Source organism: Ambystoma mexicanum, chromosome 7p, assembly GCF_040938575.1.
Source record: "Ambystoma mexicanum isolate Mex_15411 chromosome 7p, UKY_AmexF1_1, whole genome shotgun sequence".
Classification (NCBI taxonomy): domain Eukaryota; kingdom Metazoa; phylum Chordata; class Amphibia; order Caudata; family Ambystomatidae; genus Ambystoma; species Ambystoma mexicanum.
In genome coordinates, this window is record NC_090939.1 from 754,145,355 (window position 1) to 754,170,417 (window position 25,063).

Consider the following 25,063-nt stretch of genomic DNA (forward strand, 5'->3'; position numbering starts at 1 on the left):
CACCTTATCTGGGGATGCCTGGATTCGGGACACAGCTCGAGGCTTGCATCTAGAGTTCTTTGCTCAGCCTTTCCAAATGAATCGCCCTGCACAGATAGTTAGGTCACAGGCGGACGCAGCAGCGCTAGACAGCGAGATACACTATCTTCATCAAAAGCAGGCCATATGCCTGTGCTCGAGTCAGGGCGGCATTTTCGGCCCTATATTTTTGGTCCGCAGGAAACTGAAGGCACGTCCAGTAATAAATCTCAGAGCTTTGAACAATTTAAATAATCTGCCGCCATTTCAAGATGAGGGGATACACATGCTCAGAGACATTCTAAGACCAGGCGACTGGCTCATTCGCCTGGACCTCAAGGGCGCCTATCTGGCAGTGCCCAGTCATCAGGCACATGTAAGCTACCTCAGGTTCTCTTGGAAGGATCAGGATTGGGTGTGTACGAGCTTGCCCTTCGGGCTCTCTTCAGCCCCTTGGGCATTTACCAAGCTCCTAAGGCCAGTCGTGGCTCATCTCAGAGAAAAAGGTGTCCGACTCATAGTTGGACAACATCATTTTCATGGCTCAATCCTAAACTCTGGTAGAACAAGCTGACTCCCACTGGCAGTGGGAGTAATGCGGAGGAGCGGTCCTATCCACGCCGATGCAGCGGGTTCCAGTTCTCACCTCCCGTGACAACAGAGATCGGTTGCAGAGCCGTAACACATGACCGCGGCACCGAAACGTTTGGTGTGATTCCAGCACGGGGCGTGGCAATAACGCGTGTGAGGCAGAACAGTTGAGCGAGTCCTCACTCTTACCTCCCTTGAGGAATGTGTTTAAACATCTACAAATGAGACGCTCCCCCGATTACCGGACCTTAGCAGTATTGACCATATGTTGGCAAAACTGAAGTCACGGGTTGTATTTACAAAAGGTTTTCATCACTTGAAAGTAGCTTCCACGTTTGGATTGACCTAATCTTTTTGTCAGCATTTCTGCGCGTCCTGTGCAGCGTTTGTTCATTCTGTATAGTGGATATTGTTTTGGATTCACTGAAGAATTTCATACAATTTTCATCATCAATGTATATGAATGAAACATGTTGGGCATAATAGTACCTTAAGTTGAAAGGTGAGAGTCATTAACCAATTCAGTGGTTACAGTCACCCTAGTAGCAGTTTAGAAGGGTAGACGATTAACTGACAGGTTATTTACAGCATACCTCTAACAAACAAATAATTGTTGTTGTTTGGAGGTGCTACCTATCGAAGCGTAACTATACACCAGGGATGTTTGTGTTATATTGCATAGATTTGTATAGGCAGGAGTTTTCATAGGTGTATAAGGCGACACCTAGGCAGGTGGTTGTTGTTTTTTCATCAGTTTTTCATTTCATTTATATATTTCATTTAAGACTGATTTGAAATATGTAATATGGTTCTGATTTGATGTTTTAGAAGAAGTGCGCTAGGTTTTACACTTTTTTATGATGTATGGTTTTATTTTAAACATTTACATTGTGTTTTTTCTTAAATAAAATTGTACTTTGTTATACTTTTTTCACAAACCTTCGACTTGGTCCCTATTTGGTCCATGGGCCGGGAGTGGGAGGGAAGGTTGAGCTTGAATAGGAGATAGACGGTTGGTTCCTTTTTTGTCTTGTATTGTCCAGAAGGCTTTAATAGGAGTTTGGGCCAGGCGTCGTTAAACTACTCAGTTGGTCTCTCATAGTTAGTAGTTAGAACAAGCCGACTCGCCATAGATCTGTTACACAGCCTCAGCTTTCACGTCAATTGGGATAAATCAGTTCTTTGTCCCCCCAGGAACCTAGAATTCCCGGGATTCATCGTGGACACGCAAAGCTCGCAGCTCCGCCTGCCTACTCCCAAGATACATGCCACACGTCGGGAGATTCTCAGGCTCCTGCTCAGGAATGTCATCTCCCTCCAGGAGTTAGCGAGAGTAATAGGTCTACTGTCCTCCTCCATACAAGCAATATTTCCCACCCCCTTCGCTACCGGGAAATGCAGAGACTGAAAGGTCAACATCTGAGATACAGCCTTTCCTACTCTCAACGCCTAACTCTCGCCTCAGACAAGGACGGAGCTCGTCTGGTGGCTCACGCATATGGAAGCCTGGAATGGTAGGGCGCTCTTCGGGTCCACCCCCGACATAGTGATAGAGTTGGACGCCAGCTGCTCAGGTTGGGGAGAAAGATGCAGCACAATCGCCACGGGGGAACTTGGGTCTGCTCAGGAACTGGAAATGCACATAAATTGCCTGGAGCTCCTAGCGGGCTCTTTCGCTAAGCGATCATTTGCCAGAGGCAGAGTCAGCTGTATTTTACTGAAAATGGACAACATTTCAGCAGTCCGATACATCAATCATCTGGGTGGCACCAGATCAAGGCCTCTAGGGGAACTAGCCAAGGACTTTTGGCATTTCTGCCTAGAACACCACATCTCTGTCACAGCGGAATATCTTCAAGGGCTCAGAAACGTAGTCGCGGACTGGCACTCCGGCACTCCACCGACTACAGAGATTGGATGCCCAACAGAGATATTTTCTGTCGCCTCCAACGGGTATGGGGGCCCCATGACCAGGGATCTGTTCGTCGCCCGCCTCAACACTCAGGTCCTGGAGTTTTACAGCTGGAGACCGGATCCAGCAGCTGCAGCGACAGATGCATTTCTGCAGCAGTGGACCGGGGGAATTCTATATGCCTTGGCTCCCTTCACTTTGATAGCGAGGACCCTGGCGAAGGTCCATCAGGAACGAACAGAGCTTGTCCTCATAGCTTCGGTCTGGACATCTCAGACCTGGTATCCGGTTCTCCGGATTTTCCGATCCTTCTACCCCAATCTCCAGATCTGCTAACGGGTCTGTCAGGTCAACGCCACCCCCTTCTCCTCAGTGAGTCGTTGACTTTGGTGGCATGGAGGATTTCAGGTCAAGATGGAGGGTCCCAGGCGTCTCACTCAAAGCGGTCCGTCTTTACAAGGAGAGCTGGGCCCCCGCTACCTACAAGAGGTACTCTAACTCTTGGAGCGCCTGGACACGCTCGTGTTTGGACCGGTGGCTCCATCCAGTTTCAGCACCTATAGAGGAAATATTGAACTTTCTAGCCTCATTAGTAGAGCGAGGTCTTGCTTACAGGACAGTTAATGCCTACCGCTCTGCAATATCGGCCGGGCACGATCGCGTGGAGGGCCTTCCAGTAGGTGAGCATCACCTGGTATGCAGACTACTTAAGGGCATTAGTTTAACAGTACTGCCCCTGTCCCGATACAACAAACTGTGGGTTGTTAACAGGGTGCTTAATCTCTTCCGCTCCTGGCCTCATAACGAAGAGTTATCTCGCACAGCCCTCTCCAGTAAACTCACTACGCTGTTATGCTTGGTCTCCTGCAGAAGAGTCTCAGATGTCAGAGCGCTCGACTTAGCAGGCAGGTCTTTCTCTCCAGATGGCATAGTATTCCATATATCCAGGAGAACTAAATGCAACTAGAGAGTTATATCATATCCTGTCTAGTCAAGTGCTTGAAGGTCTACGAAGAGGTGACGGCACCACTTAGGACCACTCCTAATGGGCAACTGTTGATAGCACGTTGCAAGCCACATAGGGCGGTCTCCGCACCAACATTGGCACGCTGGACTCTCTCCCAAGCAGAAATCAATACTAATCTATTTGGCGCTCACTCAGTGAGAGGCGCCATGGCTTCCAAAGCCTTTCAGGTTGGAGTCCATTTAGAGGACATCATGAGGATGGCCGACTGGGCAGGTGAGTCCATTTTTAAACAATTCTACCTGAAGCCGGTAGAACAACTTGCATCCGTACTGGTAAGTAAGCTTTAAACCAGCACAATGTGAGCCTCCGGTCTTGACATAGAATAAAGATTTTCCAAAATAACTTTTTAGAAAGTCTTAATTCTATTAAAGACACAGAGGCATGCATTATCCCGCCCGGCTAGAGAAATAAAGGGGTGCATATCACGCTTGCGTACAGTTGTTCAATGTCCTGTTCAGCTATGGATTTATTGTACTGCATGCCATGTAAGCTTGCATAATAAAGTGCTAATTTCTCTCGCACCCTTGCACACTGAATAAGGTTAATATATACATCAGGTAACCCTTGATCTTTTTCTTCTTCTCATAGGGACTTTGGACAAGCAATCCTGACCTGTGCTGGATTTCCAATGGACGTCCACAGCCTTACAAACCCAGCTACATCTTTTCTTCTTCTAGGATTGTTCCATGGTTTGCAGTCTCGAGCCTCGAAAGAGGGAGTGATGCTGTATTGGTCCCTATTTGGAGGGGTTTTGTCTACTGTTATTGGAGGATTACTGTCACATGTTCCGTGACCTTTCATGAACTTGGACTAAGCATTCTGGGAAACAGATTTTCTCATCTTCAGTGACGGTTATGGACTCGAAGTTATCTTTCTTCAGATTTAATGCTATTTTATGAATGTTTTTTCTGCACCTTTGTTATGTATAGGAAATACCATCAGTTTGGGTGCATCAAAACGTGCTGCTAAGCTCTTTCTCTTTGAAGTTAATAAAGAAAAAGAAGCATTATGTGAGCCACAGTGTCAAAAGAATTAAGACTTTCGAAAAAATTATTCTGGAAAATCTTTATTCTCCAGGCAAAGAACTAGTTACTCTCTTACCTGGTAACGTTCTTTCGATGGGATGGTCCGACGACGTATTCCATATCTATGACATGTATTCACCACAGCTTTGCTGCTTCGGAAAATCTTCGGCGTCTGCGTCGATGACGTCGATACGACACCCTCGAGGAGCTCCTCCGACGGCCGACGTCGCTGGATGTTATAAGTAGCACATACGACGCCCGTAGCCTCAGTTGTAGTTTTTTTCCCAGAACGTGTGGCACCAGTCTTCTGCCAGTCTGACACACAAAGCCTTGCGGAAACGTAAGCTGCAATCGTATAAGAAATTCTGAGGCGGGGAAGGCAGGGAGGGAGCGATATGGAATACGTCGCCGGACCATCCCATCGAAAGAACGTTACCAGGTAAGAGAGTAACTTGTTCTTTGAGGGGATTGGGTCCTCCGACGTATTCCATATCTATGACAGACTCCCAAAGCAGTACCAATGCAAGGAGACGGGAAAATAATTTAGAAAACAGAAATTTAGAATGCCCAATCAAACTGCGGAGTAAAGCACCGCCTTGCCAAAGGCCAGATCCTCCCCATGGATGGAATCGAGGGAGTAGTGACGTACAAAAGTATGTACCGAAGCCCAGGTGGCTGCATCACAGATGTTTTACGAATGGGAACAACCCTCTGTAGGGCAGTAGAGGCAGCCATACCCCTGGTAGAATGGGCCCGCAAGACGACCGGTGGTTCCTTACACGCCAAGCAGTAACACTCGGAGGTAGCCAGAATAATCCAGCGAGACAAAGTCTGCTTCGTCACAGCTTGGCCCAAATGCTTTCCAGCGTAACCAATGAAGAGTTGATTGTCCACTCTGACCCGGGACATGCGTGAAATATAAAAGCTTAACACTCTCCTAGGATCAAGCCTATGGAGCCTCTCCTCTTCCTTACCAGGATGTGGAGGAGGATAAAACGCTGGAAGAACAACCTTCTGGCCTAAATGAAATTCCGACACCACCTTCGGAAGAAAGGAAGGACGAACTCTAAGGACAACCCTGTCCTTATGAAACACAGTGAAGGGTGGCTTAACTTAAAGTGCCTGTAACTCACTCACTCTGCGAGCGGAAGTGACCGCAACCAAAAATACAGTTTTAAGAGTTAACAGTCTCAAAGGGCATGAATGCAAAGGCACAAACGGAGCACCCATCAGAAACTTGAGAACAAGGTTCAAATCCCAACCGGGCACCTGGAAAGGTGACGGAGGGAACACATTAGTGAGCCCTTTCAGAAACTGAGAAATTAAAGGAATTTTAAAATAGGAACACTCTTCAGACGAGCGCTTAAATATGGACAGCGCCGCTAGGTAACCCTTAACGGTACCGACTTGCAAGCTCCTGTGGGCCAAAGAAAGAAAAAAAGACAGAACCATGGGAATGTCACATGCAAAAGGATCCACATTCTTAACCCTGCACCAGTCGCAGAACTTATGCCAACGGCAACGGTACAGGGACTTTGTTGCGGGCCGTCTGGCCGAGAGCAACACCTCCATCACGTCTTCACAGAGGTCCCAATCCTTATACCTCAACCTTTCAGAAACCAAGCGTGACGGTTGAGGGATCTGACCTCTGGATGGAGAACCTGGACCCCCCCCCCTCCCGTGAGAGCAGATTGTCTTAGTAGGGAAGACGACATGGCGGGCAGATGGACAAGTCGAGAAGGTCCGGGTACCACGTCCTCCGGGCCCATGCCGGAGCAATGAGGATCATTCGGGAACCGAACCTCCGTAACCTCTGCAGCACTTGCGGGATGACAGGGACTGGAGGAAACGCGTACAGCAGGGGGAAGGACCACTCCACCACAAACGCGTCTCCTAAGGCTCCTTTTGGAGGAAATTCCCACGAGCAGAACCTCTCGCACTTCCGGTTGACACTGGAGGCAAAGAGATCCACTTGAAGGATCCCCCAAAGGGTGAAGATCTCCAGGAGAATCTCCTGAGCCAACTCCCACTCGTGAGAGATCGCACTCTGCCTGCTCAGAGCGTCCGCCGTCTCGTTTTCTCTCCGGCCAGATGAACTGCCGAGATCGAAACTTCCGGCTGGATTGCCCAGAACCAGAGCTGCAACGCCTCCCTGCACAGAGGAAGTGACCCTGCCCCCCCCCTTTTTGTTGAGGTAGTTCATGGCCACCGTGTTGTCCATCAGGATCAGGACATTCTTCCCTCGCACAGTCGGCAGAAAAGCCTTCAGGGCTAGCCTGACGGCCCTCAGCTCCAACAGATTGGTATGGAGTCGGACTCCGACAGAGACCAACGACCGCTAACTGTCAACTCGTTGGCATGAGCTCCCCATCCCGTGAGGGATGCGTCCGTCACAATTGTCACCTTCGGCCAGGGTAGCCAAAATGGAGCCCCCTTCATCAGATTGTCTCTGACGGCCCACCACAGAAGGTCCTGGGCAACCAAGGACGGCACCTGAACAGGGCCCGACAACCTGCCAGATGACTGAGACCACTGGAGCTTGAGTGCCTATTGCAAAGATCTCATCCGCAACCTGGCCTCTGGCATCAGAAGAATGCAGGATGCCATGAGGCCGATCTATCTCAAGGACTTGAACGCTGGGAGACTCTGGGCAAGCTAAAACTTTTGCACCATCTGCTGAATGTAATGAGCCCTCACCCGGGGAGGAAAACACTGCCCCAGGGATGTGTCGAGCACAGCTCCGATGTACTGGAGCCTCTGAGTTGGTGTCAAATGGGACTTCAAGTTGAGGGAGAAGCCCAGCTTGTGGAGGGAGTGGCAGGTGACTGACAGATGATCCAGGACTTGCTCGGGAGAGCGCGCCCTTATCAACCAATCGTCCAGGTAGGGGTAGACGTGAATCCCCCCTTTCCTGAGGTGCGCTGCCACCACTACCATGAGCTTGGTGAAGACCCTCGGGGCAGAGGTCAATCCGAACGGCAGGACCCGAAACTGAAAGTGCGAGTCGCAAAGCGCGAACCTCATGCACTTCTTGTGCTTTGGATGTATCGGCACATGAAAATAAGCGTCTTTGAGGTCGAGAGACACCGACCAGTCCTGAAGTTGAAGGGCCTGGAGGACTTGAGAAAGAGCAATCATCTTCAACTTGTCCTTCCTGAGGAGTTTGTTCAAACCGCGCAAGTCCATGATGGGTCTCAATCCCCCGTCTTTCTTGGAAATCAAAAAATAAGGGGAATACCATCCCTTGTTCCTCTCCGCTACAGGCACCAGTTCTATGGCGCCTTTCTCCAGCAGGGATTGAATTTCCTGCGCAAGGAGCAGATCCGGACTCTTCAAAGAGAGATTCCCCGGTGGATTGTCTTGAGGCCTCTGCCGGAAAGGAAGACCGTAGCCGTGGGTTATGATCTCCAGAACCCACAAATCTGAAGTAATGGCGCGCCACTCTGCAAGATGCTGCGCCAGCCTTCCCCCAACCGGCGAACCATAGGACAAGGCCTCATGACTGAGCTGAAGCAGCTGCGGCGTTGCCTGAGGGCAAAGAGGAAACAGCTTGAGCGGCCTTGGCACCTCGAGCACCTTGTTTTCCACCTCTGGCACTCCTACGGTGGCCCCTTTGACTGGAACCTCCCCCCTCCATTGCTGTCCCCAAGGACGAAAAGGCAGAGGTTGGCGAACTGCAGCACCCAACGACTTCACTGCAGCTTTGGAGATCTGCAACCTCTCAAGGCTCTCGTCAGCCTTGCTGCCAAAAAGATGTTCCCGTCAAAGGGCATGTTGAGGAGCCGGGCCTGCACCTCAGGCGCAAACCCAGACTTCCGCAACCACGCAAACCTGCGTATCGCGGTGCTCGCCGCCATGGACCGGCTGACGCAATCTGCCATGTCCAAACCCGACTGAACGGCCTCACACATGGCATCCTTGCCATCCTGAACCATGGCAAGGAAACCATCCTGTTCGTCCCCTTCTGGAACATGTTCAGCCGCTAAGGAAACACAGTTCCACAGAGTGTGCCTGAAACGTGACAAGGCACATACGGAGTTGGCCGCCTGAAGCGCCATACCCCTGAAAAAAACACTTTCTTTGCCCAGCCGTCAAAACGCTGGTCATCCCCATCAGGAGGGATGGTAGGATACGATGCCTGCTTTGCCAGGGCCGTAGCCGCCTGCACCACCAAACTCTCCGGAGTGGGGTGCCTGGTCAAGTAGCAGGGGTCGCTACTGGCTGGGCGGTATTTTCGCGGCAAAGACTTGCCCACTGCCGGGAGACTCTCCGGAGCAGTCCAACCCGCCGCCACCCTTCTCTGAAGAGCCATATGGAACGGCAGTACCGGGTCAGTTGGTGGACCTTGGTCGAGGATATCCGTAAGGTCATCCTGAAGAAAATCCCCTGGGGGAGCAGACCACCCCAAGTACTCGGTGACCCTGGACATAAAGCGCCGGTACGAGGAGTCGGCATGATTGCCAGGCTCAGGCCTACAAAACTCCACCTCCGGAGAGGTATCCCGCCAACTGGCATCGTGCAGGGACTGCCGCAAGTCCTCAATTTGGCTATGGCCCGAGAGAATCTCATCTGGCACTGTATCAGGAACCATGCCATCATCAGAGCCCTCATCCACCTCTGACATAAACTCAAGATGGAGGTAAGAAGGCACAGAATGTGGAACAAAGCCATGCTTGACCTTGGCCAGAGCCTTTCTAGGGGGCTCCACCGAGCCCCGGGGTACCCCCGTCGAAACAGCCTCGAAAGGCATCCAGGGCGTCGAGTGAATCGGCGTCGAACGCGGCGCTGACAGCATCGATGGCGTTGACACAGGCCTCGAGGCCAGAGCCCCGAGCGCGTCCCTCGACAGCCTGGGCGCCGATGGCGTCGATGACTTCTTCGGAGGTGGGGCCTTGAAAGAGTCCGTCGACGACCTCAGCGCCACCGACGTCTTCCTCGAAGACACCACAGGTGCACACGGTCTCGAGCGCGTCGAGGACCGGGACCTGGACCGGGCATGCAGAGAACGATTCCCCTTGTCCGAGCGGTACCTCTCCCGCGAATTGTGCCGACCACCCGAGCCCAAAGGCTTGCAAGCAGTCTCTCTCAACCGATCACGACCGGCCCTGGACCGGATCACGGACGGACCAGTGCCCTGCGATTCGAGAATCGCTAACATTTTCTACCCGAAGGAAGCCCATTCCTCCGGCGTTGCATGCTTGGCGGGATAAGCGACCCGCCGACGGGCGGAGTCCTCGGATGAGGACGGGGAAGGTGACCGATGACGGCACTTCTGGGAGTACCTCGAAGAGGCAGAGGAGTGGCGGGACCGACTCCGGGACCGAGACCCACTGGACTTCCGATGATGATGATACGGAGAGTCGCCCCTCGAATCGTCTGTCGAAAGCCCCGCAGACCTAGACTTCCGTGGCTTGGACACCTTACTGACAACAACTTCTTGCGCTCCCACAAGGCTTTGGACGTGAGCGACTGGCAGTCGACACAGTCATCCGTGTCATGGGCCTCCCCGAGGCACCAGAGGCAGGCGTCGTGCGAGTCTGTCACCGACATCTTGGACCCACAGTCCCCGCACTTCTTAAAACCCAGACGCGGGGTGGAAGATGAGGTAGACATCTTCACGAAGAATATACTTTCACAAAACTAACAGGTTTAAAGAACCGAGAAAGAACAGAAACTATAAAAAAGAGTCGAGGCGCGCCGAGGTCTCCGAAGCGAACACGTTCGCGGAAAAAATGGAACTGAGGCTACGGGCGTTGTGCGTCCTACTTATAACATCCAGTGACGTTGGCCGTCAGAGGAGGTCCTCGAGGGCGGCGTATCAACGTCATCGATGCAGGACGCAGAAGATTTTCCAAAGCAGCACAGCTGTGGTGATTACATGTCATAGATATGGAATACGTCGGAGGACCCAATCCCCTTAAAACGTTTAAGTGAGCTGCTACATTCAGGAACTTGCATATTTATATAAAAATACGCAGGGTTTTGGCTTGAAAAGTCATTTAATTATTTTCCTAAATGTTCACAATATAGCTGCAATTGCCAGCATTGAAGTGGAAGTGGAGACACTGTAAAGTGTCACAAACTTTACGTTTCCACCAGAGAGCTGGAGCAATGCGTTTCAGATGGCCAGGGCTTAGAGGTTTTAAAAAGGAGTTGAACGGCAATCTGAACTGCTATTGCATTCAAGAAGCAATACGTTCAGAGGCAGAACACAGGATAAACGAATATATTGTTATTCCACATCTTTATGCATTTAAAATACAGAATTGGAAACAGAGGCCTACTGACGTACATCACTTGCAGACGCCATTTAACTAAACAAGGATACGGATTAGAACTGAAAATGATAATCCGCATTGAGGAATTAATAGAAGCAAATGTATGTGATAGAAAAATATGCAAAATACAATGGAGTTCTCATGGAGCTGGAATCCACATGGAAATAGTTGGAAAGTGCAGTGTTGCATGAAACCCAGAGGAAACATGTTACAGAAGGACATTATCAAATGAGAAAAAAAGCAAAAATATGTTCATGTCATGCGAACCAGATGTGTGAACCATCATTTAGGTTTTGAGCTTTTCATGGACATGCGCGCCTTCACTGCTTATTTTGAAGAGTTGCAGGGTCCATAGAAACCCATTGATAGAAGGGTGTATATAACAGGCTCGTCAAGGAGATCATGGACTATGCTATTCTACTCATCACATACACGCTGGTTCGTTTTGTTCCTGGCTGCCGTTGTGTCACTGAAATTTAAGTGGAATCCTACTATGTGGGCCACTTATTTAGTCACTGGGGTCCTCCTCCCTGCATTGTGTGTTAATGTTCACTCCTGTGTCTCTCTCATTCAGGCCTTCACTGCTCACTCACCCACGGGGGCAGACTGGGAAATTGCACTTAAAGGCAGGCAGGCCGACTTTCTAAAACCTCTCCAAGACGACATGCCGAATCTCTAAAACACATGTAATCAATCAAAGCACTTGGATTACATTATGATTAAAAGACCTTTTCCAAGAGAAGGTAAGACGAGTTCCAAAACCAATCCATATATTTTCCCTGCGATGGGAGGCCAGAATGCTCGGGGCCAGCTTATTGCATAGAAACTATGTAGTGGCAAGAACAGATAAATAACCTTAAAATTAATGTGTTCTTTAAAGGAAAATATGAGATGGATTATTAAGTAATTAGAAAGAAGGTGATTATAAATTAAGTATTGGATTTATCAGATTGGTTATGAAGAAGACACCCCTAAAGTACTGTGTGCCAAAATGAGATGCAATACAATAAAACTCTCTTTGTGAAAAAACACAATTAAGTTGGAAAGTATGAGCTTTCCTGTTGATCAGAAGACTAAAATGCTGGCTTGGCCACCGTCATCTATTCAGAAAAACAAAATGCATAGTGATGTATGTGACATTTTGTTTAAACATTCAGTTCAAAGAGTATACTGAAATCTTTTGGATCCAATGTGTAGAGCGAATAAAAATAAAACAAAGTATTTATCTAAAATGATAGGCCTTAGTTGCACTTTACATGCTTTAATACTGTTCCTTTTTATTTTTAGCCAGGGTTAAAATGGCACCATTGAAGAATATCAATGGCGTATGTTCAATTAATTGTTTCCAGAAAAGGGGTAGGTCAATGGTCTGTGAAAAATAAAGAACATAGTGAAATATTTACACACAGTGTTGATTGAACTTATGGACAAATTAACCCTTCAATAAACGTATAAAAATGTTGAACATGGCCTTTTCTCGTTGTCACTGGTATTTAAGCATGATTTTTAAATAGGCAGAAAGGCTCCTTCATTACTCTGGGGTTCTCTCCCAGGTCATTGAGAAACATTTTGTAAAAGCTGCGGGTGAGAAGGGCGCAGTTGCTGGTCATCCTTTCCTCACATTACAGTCATACGATATCATATTTCTTCCACAAATAAACTACCATTGCATGCCGCGAGGGTGAGCGTGAAGGTTAGTTGAGCTGTAACAGAACATTGTAAGCACTGGTCAGTAATTATACTTCTTGGCAGTTTATTAATTGATCAAGGCTAGAGAGGTTGGAAGAGGCTCAAATCCACAAGCAAACTAAATGCACTCAATAAAACAAAGCACCCCATGTGTAAATGGGTGCAAAAAAGGATTTCCTCTGTACTAATGAAACCGCTTTCTTCTCTAAAAGCACAGAGACGGCATGAACACATGAGTCTTAGCATAGCATAAATCCAACAGAGAAGTGATAATGGTGGTAGAGGTATGAGAACGGATTTGAGTGTGTGACTTGGGACATCGTGAACACTGTTCCATATCTATTTGGTGCCAAGGACATTATTTGATGCTCTTGAGATACGATGCTCCAGGATCATATGACTGACCCTGAAGTATTGCAACATTGAAGACCCATCTGAAAGTTAAACCTATGGCTTTTTAGTGGAGTCTTTTGGAAAATTGTGCAGTATGCAATGCATACTTCAGGAGCAGACTTTCTCGCTGACATGGTGCACTACAGGCCTGCGATTGGTGTCCCATGTGTTTTGAACGTTGATCAGTGACTATTGTGGTTTGTGTTTGCAGCCAACCAAAGAGTCGTTTTTCAGAAATTACACAAGGAGTCATCAGAATGCCTGGATCCAAGACACAGGAGGTCCAATTTTATCCCAGTCAGGTTAAGCACAGAGCCCATGCATCTCCAACTCCCTCATGGTCAGTCGCTTCTCCAAGCAATGAGATGGTGGTAGATCTCTATCTTCGGCTGGGGCCTCCCTCTGGAACAGCCTCCCTGCCTCTCTGAAACTTGAAGAGAACCATCTCCAGTTCCTGAAGCACCTCAAGACCTTCCTCTTTGCATCTGCTTTCTCTCCTCCTCTCCCCTGCTGAAAACCTGAAACTGCACTGGTTACCTGGTTACCCTCTGATCTCGGGCCCAGGTCCCCTCCCCACCAGCTGCACACCTCCACTGCCCCCCTAGTAACCCTTGCAGTTGGGGAATGTTTCTGTATCCCTAGAGCTCCCTACCAGCACTTAACACCGGATGTCTGAACTTACCCCCACAGCTGGCCGCACCCTTATTTATTGTCTTATTATTTTACTGTTCTTATGTACGGCACTGCCCCCCCTGCACTTCTCCCCTTCCCCGCCCCCCTGCACTTCTCCCCTTCCCCGACCCCCCTGCACTTGCGCAATCTCAATGTCACCTGGCCTAGTAGGATCGTTGTCTGTCTTCCCTCTGTTCCCCTCCCTTGCCTCTCGCGCCTTGAAACACTTGTGTATAGGCACGTTATAAATTCCATATCATATCATATCATATCATGACATAACTCCTCAAGGAGGATAAGGTGGTTGGTACATTTCTGTCCCATGCCTCCATTGGTTTTAATACGTTTTTTTATTGTAGCAGGGTCGAAAGTCAATGTAAACTAGGAAATGCTGCAATATAGTAAAAGTGTGTTGCTCATGCAAATAACGCCTGAAACGATCTTGCCATACATGTTGCAATTTGCTGAGACAAGACTTCAGAACATATAAGGGTTTAGGCAAAATTCAGACAGTCCCTCATGACTGAAGACTGCAAAGAATAATACCAGAAAAGCCTAGGATAAACAAAATACCATTCTCACTGCCCTTCAGGTAATTGACGGGCCACAGATCAAAGGTCTCTTGAACTACCTGTATCCCCCTTCTAATCTGCTCTAACAGCCCACTTACTGTGCCCCAGATCTTTGAACTATGACACAGGAATCGGCTGTTGTAACCGATCACTGTGTGCTAAAAATAAACAGAAAAACACACATGAGCTTGTTTGAAAATCTTAATGGAAGTATTACCTGGATATCCTGACTGTGAAAGTGCTTGAACAGAGGGTCGATGGGTTCTGGAATACTTCTTTTCCGCTTGATGATTTCTAGCAACGGTAAGACTTTCTTCCAGTAATAGACACAACGCCCCATGTATTCTCTTTGGTCATAAAAGGAATTCAGGCAGCTGCCCTGAAAAAAGTAAAAAGATTACAGATAATGCGAAGATGGTGGAGCCATTTTTATAAAGCCTTCACTTTCCACTTTAGAAATTTCGATTCTCTCAAACCATAAAAAGAACTGCTCCTCGATCAGAGCATGTTTTCTATTATACCACACCCTGCCAATGCTACAAAGATGAATTTCTGTGCCATTTTTTTTTTAATTAAAACAGTACTCATCGTTAACAGTGGTTTTGAACAATTGCTATGTGACTGATTTCCATCTATAAGAGGCAATCTACTGGGTTTTTCAGGAGCTCTAGGTGAACTGTTTCTGCGTGAAATGTCAGTCTGATGAATAGATTCACTTTCATAAAATGCTCTGGGCCTAAAAAGGTTGCGATTGTGGTTTCTACTATGGGTTGGCCTGTCACTCCATGGGGTGCAAATCGAGATCACGGACTGGTATATATAGGCTGAGTTCAAGAAACTACCCATCTTTTTTTGATGGGGTAAAGACACAGGAGGCTGTGTTGCTTCGGCCGCTAACTGAAGTACTGCCTTTCCCACTCCTTAGAGATGTGGCATGTGATAAAATCTGCCCTAGGAAAGTCTAACTGCAATGAGAGAGTACATGGGATTTGTAAATGCTTCAAATGTAATATTAAAATTAAAGGCCCATGATTTAGACAAGTTATTGCCAAACTGAACCCCGCTATAACAGGCTTGCAACTCGAAGGAGAGGTGAACCACGGAAGTTCACAGAATGCCAAACAGGGATGGAAAATAAACTGAGAAATACATTGAAATACCTTAGCTTTCAAGCTTGATCCAGAGCGCTCGTGTGTACCCACAACAAACTGTTCTCACTAGGGTATTGCTAGGTGCTGCAGAACATGCTGGTGGTATGTCTGCAGATCCAAAATGGCACCGTTAAGCAATTTAAGGATCAATTAAACCCAGACCAAACCCCAAATGGAGCTAATATGCACAAGTTTCAAATGCAGCATCACAAGACACAAAGGAAGAACCAATACTGGACCAGCCCAGACTCAGGAGGAAGACAAATTAAGTCAGAGGAGAAGCTTTCTATGACTGCCTGGATACATGGGGAGAACACTACGTAGGAAGAGGTAATACACTTGCTAACTGCTGTGCAATAATTACTCTTGTGAGGGGATGCTAGCGGTACAACTAGAATACCTGGTGCTGTGTTGATCAGAGGGACTAGTAGCAGGCCCTATCCACAGAAGTGGACAGGAACAGAAAGGCCTAAAAGCGAGGAACCTCCTGGAGGAACCCGAGAAGCCCCACCCCTGGTAGGAGGGTGAGAATATAATCTGTTCAAAAACCACCCTGAATGAGGGGGGGTAGATATACCAATTATTGGTAAGAATGTTCGTTGGGAGAATCGAAGTTCATGGAGAAACCTGAGCAAACCAAGGCTGTGAAAAGACTAAAGAGAGCCATGGTTGTTGAGACAGAAGAGGAACCAGAGTGAATACAAGGTCGTGGAGAGAACGGAGGAAAAGTTTAGAGAATCAGAGGTTGTGGAGAGACCCAAGGGGGTTAATGCATTAAAGGAATACGAGGCTGCAGTGAAGCCTAATGAGTGTTGACCAGACATTCTGCAGACGACAGCTCTATTAGTAACCCCAGGAGGAGACTGCCCAGGAAAGCATTTGTTGAATATTTGCTTCTAGAATAGGGGTGGACTTTTGAAAGATTACGTTTAGGAACACATTTTGTAGGACAAACTAGGAAAACTCTTGTTATAGCTAAATGTTAGCCTGTAGGCTAAAGGACTTATAAAGAACATTTAGAACGTTCTGCTGTCCACCACCTTTTGGAACTTTGGTTCTTAGAATAGAGCATCTTTGGAGACAGAGTTAAGAGTAGGTTGAAGACTTTGATGGTACACACAAGCAGATCACTCTGAGGGACAGAGCATCTAGAAACCAGACTAAGTTATCCCATCCTTGACACAAGCTTTTTTTTTTCTTCATTATTTGTAGAACAAATACCTAGTACTGATAGGCATACATGCAACCCAAGATTTGATATTGTGAATCATAACAACACGATATTGAAAGACAGTTTTGTTGTACTGTGTCTGCTTGAAAACCCAACAAGGCATACATGTACACTTTCTGCTGTGCATAGTCTACTGACACACCAGCAGCAGCTAGGCGACATTGCCACTTTTCAGGGGCAAATCTACACGCACAGCAGAGAAATCAGCACATGGAATACTGAATGGCAACATCAAAGTATTTCCTTTACCAGCCTAATGACATTAGGAAAGTGAGTCATTATTATATATTTGTCATTTAGGACCCCTTACCTAGCTAGCACCAAAGCGATTAGTCAGTGTATGTATAAGATGACTGCCAGGCCCAGAAGAGTGCTCATTTTTAAAAAGGAAGCCACATGATAAAACTACATAGGAGTTTTGTTTATTTTATTATATCTGGTGACAGTGCCATAGCAGCCTCAAAGCTGGACCCTGGGCAGACAAATATGAGGAATATTATCCCTAAAGGATGTTGCAATAGTACACTACAAATATAACTTATTGCCTAGCTTGTTTCTATCATTTAAAATCCAAAAATGGCCCAAAACATGTCCATCTCTGATTGGAGCAGTGTCACAATGGACCATGAACCAGGCCGGTTGGTGAAATTGCAATATTTATTTATTTTTAAAATTCAAAGTAAATCATGCAATTTGGGGCAGCAGTCACCAATAGGGTGATAATTAAATGAAAATGTAAGCAATGCACTTGGTTAACCTTCTACTAGAACATATACACAGCACACATGAATAGGAGCACTTTTTTAATTAGGAGAGATGGCACCCAAGTTAAGGTTTCCCCCTGCAATGTTCCCTCAACCCAAAATTAATCAGATTCTGAATGGATTTAAACCCTTTACAATAGCATGAAATGACACTCGGAAATGGCAAATAAATAATTAATATGCGGTTAAAACTTAGAAGTAAATATGATTTCTCACTTAGGCAACAATGCACAAACATTAGAAATCACAAGGCAATGGATCAACAAGAAGCATACAATTCGAAAATGAGTGGAAGTTAAAACATGCTGCAGCCGAATGAAACGTTAGAAAGTTGCAATTTTTTTAATTCACGCTTTAAATTACCCACAATTTTTTAAAATAAAAACGGGTGCAATACTCTGATTTGGAGTGTGGTTTTTGGGCTAGGGGATAGATGTATATCACAGGGATATTACTGAAGTGAAAGGATGGTAGTAGCTTAAGATTTGGATGAGATTTTCGGGGTGGAATGGGGTTCAGTTTTTGGGAACTAGAGCAGTTAAAATGAAAACTTTAGTTTTAAAAGAAAAGCAAAGGTTACTTAAAACGAAATTATCTAGACTATACTGTTAAAGAGGAACACAGTAAGCTCCAAGGTTGATTTGTGAGGTCAACTCTGTCCCCCCAGTGCTCAACCCCAACAATAACATATATAGAAATTAGTTTGATTACTCCAAATATAACTAAGGGCTTATAATTTAGGCCAGACAAAATTGGAATGAGATGGCGCTAGCACATAAACATTAAGGACAGGATATGAGGATAATTCTAACAGTTTCAACAAGTTACCAGGGTATAAATATGACTACTTAGTGAGTGGAAAAAGGACAAAGGCAAGACAAGGTAGGCTATGTGTTTCTATGGGGTGGGGATTATACTCAAAGTCCACTTTTTAGTTTTGGGATGTCAACAGGGTCTGGTCACCACACGGCAGCGCACCTGGCAAAGGTCAGCTCGGCAAGGTATGGTCACCGGGTAGCGAACAGCTGGGCAATTCGGGTCACTGGAAGGCACAGGTACCGCTGGATGCAGTCAGTGGGCAAGCAGTTAGTGGGAACCAAGTCGGTCTGATTTCAGGATGCAAAAGGTACCACCGCTTTCCCCTTTTTGTTAATGGGATATTAGTGGGGGGGTTTCTGGATCAATGGCCTTGCTGGAGTAGGAATCATCTATGCTTGGGTTTTGTAGTGGGCTCTGGAGTAAGGTGAGCAATGCTTTGGCCTTGTAGGGAAAATCTGGAATCCGCAAGATGAATGGAGATCAGGAATTCAGCACAGGAACTTCAGGAAGAGTGTGTGTCTAGAGTCCTATCATGGACTCTTATTTATAATGCATAGTGACATCCTAGAAGTATATGGCTGGGCAGGCTTAGCTAAACACACCTCTAACCCACTGGATTGGTCAGGGGTGCTAGTCCCCACCTCGCTCTCAGCTGGTAGGATCAAAAGGGCAGGATGGCAGATTTATGATGTGAGTTTTACAATGTTCAAAAACCTCTCACCGTTACTTTAGCTAAAATCCGATTTTGCCACAAATGATACATTTATACAGTTGAATACATAAACAAGTTACATATTATATTCAGACCATTGCAGTCCAACTCTGCAATTTGTGAGACATTGTTTTGTATGTTTCATAATCTTTGGTCATTTTCAGTGTGAAATGTTCGCCCTAAAATTCTGTAACTTTACACGTGTGTACATACTATCATAGGGCCTATTTCTGTTAATTTCTAACATTCCATCAGATGTCCTTTCCCCTGTCATGATCACTGCTTCCAAGGAGCCAGGACCAGCCCAACATCCTTGGAAGCAGGCCCCTAACCCCAATCCTAGGCACCAGCCGGTCCCCACGGGGACCTTTTGGACCTTGTCCTGGTGCCGGTGGCACCAGGCTCATCAGAATCATCGGTCCCGGCACTGGAAGCGCCGGGCTCATAATATGTGTGCAGATGCTTGGGTGGACTTACCTGCAGCAGACCATGCTGCTTACTTACCAGCCTCTTAGAAGTCCTCTGTGAACAGGAACTACTTTCTTGCCTGGGTGGGGCAAGCTCCACTCCCTGGATTCAGCACTGGAAAGCTTCTGGAACTGGAACTCTTTTCTTACCTAGGCGGGGCCGTGGAGGAAGACGCCTCATCACTCCAAGGCTATTTAAACCACACCCGAAAGAACGAAACGTGCTTCGCGTTATTCTGCATCTGCAGCAGAACGCTCACCGAGTCTGTTCCAGCCTTTCTTCTTACGATCCCGAATCTGCAAGAATCATACTCACCATTCCTGCATCCTGAATCTGCAAGAAGCATACTCACCATTCCTGCATCCTGAATCTGCAAGAAGCATAGTCACCATTCCAGCATCCAGTCGACAGCAGCACCTGCAGAGACAAGAAACAGCAGGTTAGCAAGGCAGCCTTAACTCGCAGTGCTACTCACCTGATCCATCGGCTGCGGTCATTTTCGGCACGCTGCACCTCCGCCTGCGAAGACAAAAGCATTGTCACTACTTACCGGCACTCCGTGAATTCTGGATTTCTTCACACTGCATCGCCGCCTGCGGAGATAAAAGCATTGTATCTGCTTACGGACATTCCGCGGACTCCGGCATCGCGCTCTTCGCAATAGAACGCCTGCTCTTCAACACGAACTACGCTGCAAGGGAAAGACAGTTAGAGCGCTTGCATTTACTCACGCATTTCCAGGCGCTTCGCTCCATCTTCCTCAAGAGTCCTGCAAGACAAAAGGGAGAAAAGCATTATACGAAGTCCTGTTCAATGTTAACGTGCCTTGCACCTAAAGACTATAAAGACTAAAAAGGTGTCTGGAAACTCACCGCTCGTGCAGTTAACAACGGTAACGGTCTTCTGAGTCCAAGAGGCCTCACTGGCAACAGCGCCCTGCACCAGACGCAGATGGAGAGCCCAGCATTCACCTATCTAAGGTGAGCACGTTGACCTGGGGGCTCTACGGAAAGGGAGAGAGAGGAATAGGGACATTGAACAACCCAGACCATTAACCCCCATATTCTTTCACCTGCAGAAACCTCACCCTACGAGTTCGACACACAGTGCGAAGAGGTTCGACCCCAGAAGCCCATCGGGTTCTGCACATCACCTTTCGAGTCACAGACACCTTCCTGCCAAGAACAGCGCCTCCGTGGGAATCAGGTGAGCGTTACAGAACGCGAAGCCCACCGCAAAACTCCTACCCAGGCGCAATGGAAACCTCAGACACTGATCACTTAGCCCAGTTGCTCGGGGAATTAAGAGCAGAAGTACATGCAGCTCGTCAGGAAACAAGCTCTCTAAGAAGAGAACTGATAATTTCCAAGGAGCGAACAGAGGACCTCGCTAGGCAATTGCTACAAACGCAGGCAGGACAGACACCCCTGCCCGCTCCAGGAGGAAGCTATCCTTCTGCATCATCTGTAAATCCAGTGCAAATCAATCTACCTGGTAATGTGCCCTTGGCTCCGCCCGAACATTTTTCTGGTGACCCAAAGAAATTTGCAGTGTTCCTCAACCAGTGCCGCTTACATTTCTTATGTCGACCAGCTGCATTCCCAACAGACCAGACCAAAGTGGCTTTCGTGCTTTCTTATCTCAGTGGCAGCGCCGCAGATTGGTCGATCCCTTTAGTCACCCAGGATGATCCGGTTTTACATGATTTCCAGGCCTTCCAGTCCAGCATGGAGAAACTGTTTGCAAGACATGCACAAGGGCAGGCCTTGGACAATGAACTTCTTTCATTACGACAGGGTAATCAAGACCTCTTGACCTATGTAGCCTCATTCAACAGACTCATAGTGGAAACTCAATGGCCCAAGGATAAGAGAATAACGCTTTTCTACAGAGGCCTGCGTGGAGAGCTCAAGGATGTGTTAGCTCAAGTTGTGAACCCTCCACAAGAATGTTCGGACTATATTGACTTAGTCGTCCAATTGGACCACAGATTACAGAACAGGAAGGCTGATCGTTCTAAATTTGATACCCGAGTGTTTTCTAAACCACAGACTTCTACTAAGGGAGCTGACACTGTGGAACCCATGCAAATAGGGGGGATGAAAGGTCCTTTAACCCAAAAGGAGCAGGAAAGAAGAAGACAGCTGCAATTATGCCTCTATTGCGGGAACTCGGGGCACTTTCTTCGGGACTGTCCAGTGAAACCATCTAAGAAGGCTGTAGGAGCCGCAGATTCCAGTACCTCAAGTTCCGAGCAGGTAAACGACCTAGCCCGGCAAGTGTAGAGGTCCTCTTGCCGAGCGTTAAGATCTGTCCCGTGACCTCGCATTTCATGGTGCCCATGGTCCTCATTAATCCTGCACGTCCGGATCGTTTGCATGCAATTGAAGCTTACATCGACAGCGGAGCAATCGGCAATTATGTGGACCGTGAAATGGCATCAAGGATGAATCTACCCCTTGTCCCTAAGGCAGTAAAAGACGTCATTACCACAGTGGATGGCACGGAGATAGCCTCCGGACCAGTAACGCACGCCACCCAAGAAGTGACGCTAGTGAGCCAATATGGACACCGGGAGAAAATCGTGTTCGATGTGATCAAGGCCCCTCAGTTCCAGACCATTCTGGGAATCCCTTGGTTAGAGAAGCACAATCCTCAGATCAACTGGCGAGCAAAGACGGTTCAGTTTCCAGAATGTTTTACCACTTGTTATCCTCGGCCTGAAGTTTCAGTGGCGGCGATCTCTTAAGAGGTTCCCCACATTACCTCCCAACTACCAAGAATTCCAAGATGTCTTTCGGAAGGATCAAGCTAACACCCTGCCTCCTCATAGGTCTTACGACTGTCAAATAGACCTGATACCCGGAACAACTCCTCCTTGCAGTAGGATTTATGCCCTCACCGAGCCAGAGAATCTTCACCTCAGGCAATATCTGGACCAATACCTAGCTAACGGGTTTATCCGTCCTTCTAAATCTCCAGCTTCCTCGGCTTTGTTCTTCGTTCCGAAAAAGGAAGACCTTAGAACTTGTATAGATTACCGCGCCCTGAATCAAATCACCGTTAAAAACAGATACCCGTTACCTTTGATCCCTGAACTCCTGGACCAAGTCAAAGAAGCATGCATATATACAAAGTTGGATCTCAGAGGAGCCTACCACTTGGTACGAATAAAAGAAGGCGATGAGTGGAAGACGGCCTTTCGCACCAAGTATGGGCTATCCGAATATCAAGTGATGCCCTTTGGACTTTGTAACGCTCCTGCCGCTTTCCAGTATTTTATGAACGATGTCCTTAGAGAACTCATAGATGTGTGTGTTGTTGTCTACATTGATGACATCCTTGTCTATTCATCATCTGAAGAGGAACATCAGAAATACGTTAAAAAGGTTCTCGAGAGACTGCGTCAACATAACCTTTTTGCCAAGCTTGAAAAATGCGTTTTCAACGTAACTGAAGTTGAGTTCTTGGGATTCATATTGTCACCTAATGGGGTTCATATGGATTCAAAGAAGGTCGATGCAATCATCAAGTGGCCATCACCAACCTTGGTAAAAGGAGTTCAAAGCATGTTAGGCTTCGCTAACTTTTACCGCAGATTAATTCCTGAATTCTCTCGGATAGTCCAGCCCATCACCGCTCTGTTAAAGAAGAACAAACGTTTTTAATGGTCTACTGAAGCAGAACAAGCTTTTCAGGACTTAAAAGCTAAATTCATTTCTGCTCCTGTTCTAAAACATCCTCGCCCAGAACTCCCCTACATCGTGGAAACGGATGCTTCTAGTCTTGCTATGGGGGCAGTGTTATCACAAAGAGATCCGGTCACACACCAATTACATCCAGTAGCCTTTTGGTCCCGCAAATTCTCGGCTTCCGAGATCAACTATTCAATTACAGACAAGGAACTTTTAGCTATCAGATCGGCCTTTAAAGCCTGGCGGCATTATCTTTTGGGAGCCAGACACACAGTCACCGTAATGACTGATCACCGCAATCTACAATATCTGAAGACGGCCAGAGCTCAGTCTTCCAGACAGCTTCGTTGGGCTCTGTTTCTGGCTGAGTTTGACTTTATAATTACTTATCGGCCCGGCAGTAAAAACGGAAAAGCAGATGCCCTCTCTCGGAGGGGAGTAGATGAACATTTGACCAATCCAGAACCAATACCCATAATCCCAGAACAAAGGCTTTTGGGGTTGGTCAGCACTCAATCCTTTGAAGACATCAAGACTACAGTCAAGTCACTCCTAACTCCGGCCGATTTGCAGGACTGGCAATTAAAGGGAAAAGAATTCTCAGTGGATCAAGACCTACCATATTTCCAAGGGCGATTGTACTTGCCCTGTGAGAAAATACAAAAACAAGTAATTTCCGGTTATCACGACTCTCTAATGGAGGGTCACCCTGGCATTACCAAAACCATGGAAAAGATCAAGAGACATTTCTGGTGGCCATCATGGAAGAAGGATATTAGAGACTTTGTAATCTCCTGCGGTGTGTGTGCCCAGAATAAAAGTCAGAAGGAGAAACCAGCCGGCCTTTTACACCCTCTGGATATTCCTCCCTGTCCATGGCATACCCTGTCCATGGATTTCATCACGGACTTACCTCCATGCTCAGGGTATAATACCATTTTAGTAATCGTGGATCTATTCTCCAAGATGGCTCACTTCATTCCCCTGAAGGGCCTACCTTCGGCTTCGGTATTGGCTCGAGAATTCTTAGAAAACATCGTTCGGTTACACGGTTTCCCCTCAGTTTTAATCTCCGATAGAGGAAGAACAGATAAAAATAGCATCAGAGCAGCATCATTTTAAGGTAAAATACCCCCTTTTCAATGGAGATTTTGGGGCTGGCAGGAAAGCAGCGCTGCTTTTTCACTCTATTTCTTTTGTATATGTAAGACCACACTGGCAAGTTCCCTCAGTGTGCCCCCTTGCCCAATATGTGCTTGGCAAGATGGTGCAGCCATCCTTTTGTCTACATTTAAGTCTGGCCTTGTTCACTCACAGGAGCCAGCACAGCCATTTTGCTGGTGACTGCAGATGCACAGCTTGGTGATGTGGGGGGGAAGTACTGCTGAGTGGGTAAATATAGCCCACAAATTCCCCCCCGGTCCCCCTTACTCTGAGATTCTGAGTCGAGGGAGAGTTGGGCAATGTGGGATTCATCAGGCAGGGACAACAGGGTTTATCAGGTATGAGTCCTTCTTCCATCAGAGAGCGGTGCGTCACGATCCACTCGCTGTCTCTCGTTGGAAAATGGAACGACACCCACAGCTTTCTCTTGGACCGTCCTTTATGGTGCTGAGCGACACCCCCAGATTTCCTTCAATTTCTCCTTTCCAGGTCCCCGGGGAGGTCCTCCTTGGTAGTGAAGGCGCAACCAGTACAAATCTATGAAATAAACACAAACCGGTCACTACAATTTCCCACTAACTGCCCTCCAATAGGGTTGACTGCAGTGGGACACGCATTCAATAATGACAATTGATAATGAAGAAAAATAATCCCTGTTACATAATTATACCTATAAATCTATCTCCTTGTTCTTATGCTTCAGATGTCTCCCCTATTTGACTTTCTCTGGGCTCCTCAATTTTTTGCAAAGTGTGCCTAGGGTGACAACTCTTTAGCTGATTAATATGGACCCATTTCTCTTCTGTCAGCTTGCCTTTTGGGATGCGGATTCTATAGGCGACAGGTGAAATGTTATCTACAATTTTAAAACGACCGTGCCAG

At 47.1% G+C, this 25,063-nt stretch overlaps 1 protein-coding gene across 2 annotated transcripts in view; it reads right to left on the bottom strand.

Annotated features, from left to right (window-relative positions):
* Nucleotides 1-25,063, bottom strand: part of LOC138526301 (E3 SUMO-protein ligase RanBP2-like) — a 1,824,256-nt gene that overhangs the window by 1,119,933 nt on the left and 679,260 nt on the right. For both annotated transcript variants that reach the window (XM_069636876.1, XM_069636877.1), the window contains exon 13: nt 14,395-14,556. In XM_069636876.1, coding sequence (XP_069492977.1) covers nt 14,395-14,556 — 162 coding nt within the window. The remainder of the gene's footprint in view (nt 1-14,394; nt 14,557-25,063) is intronic.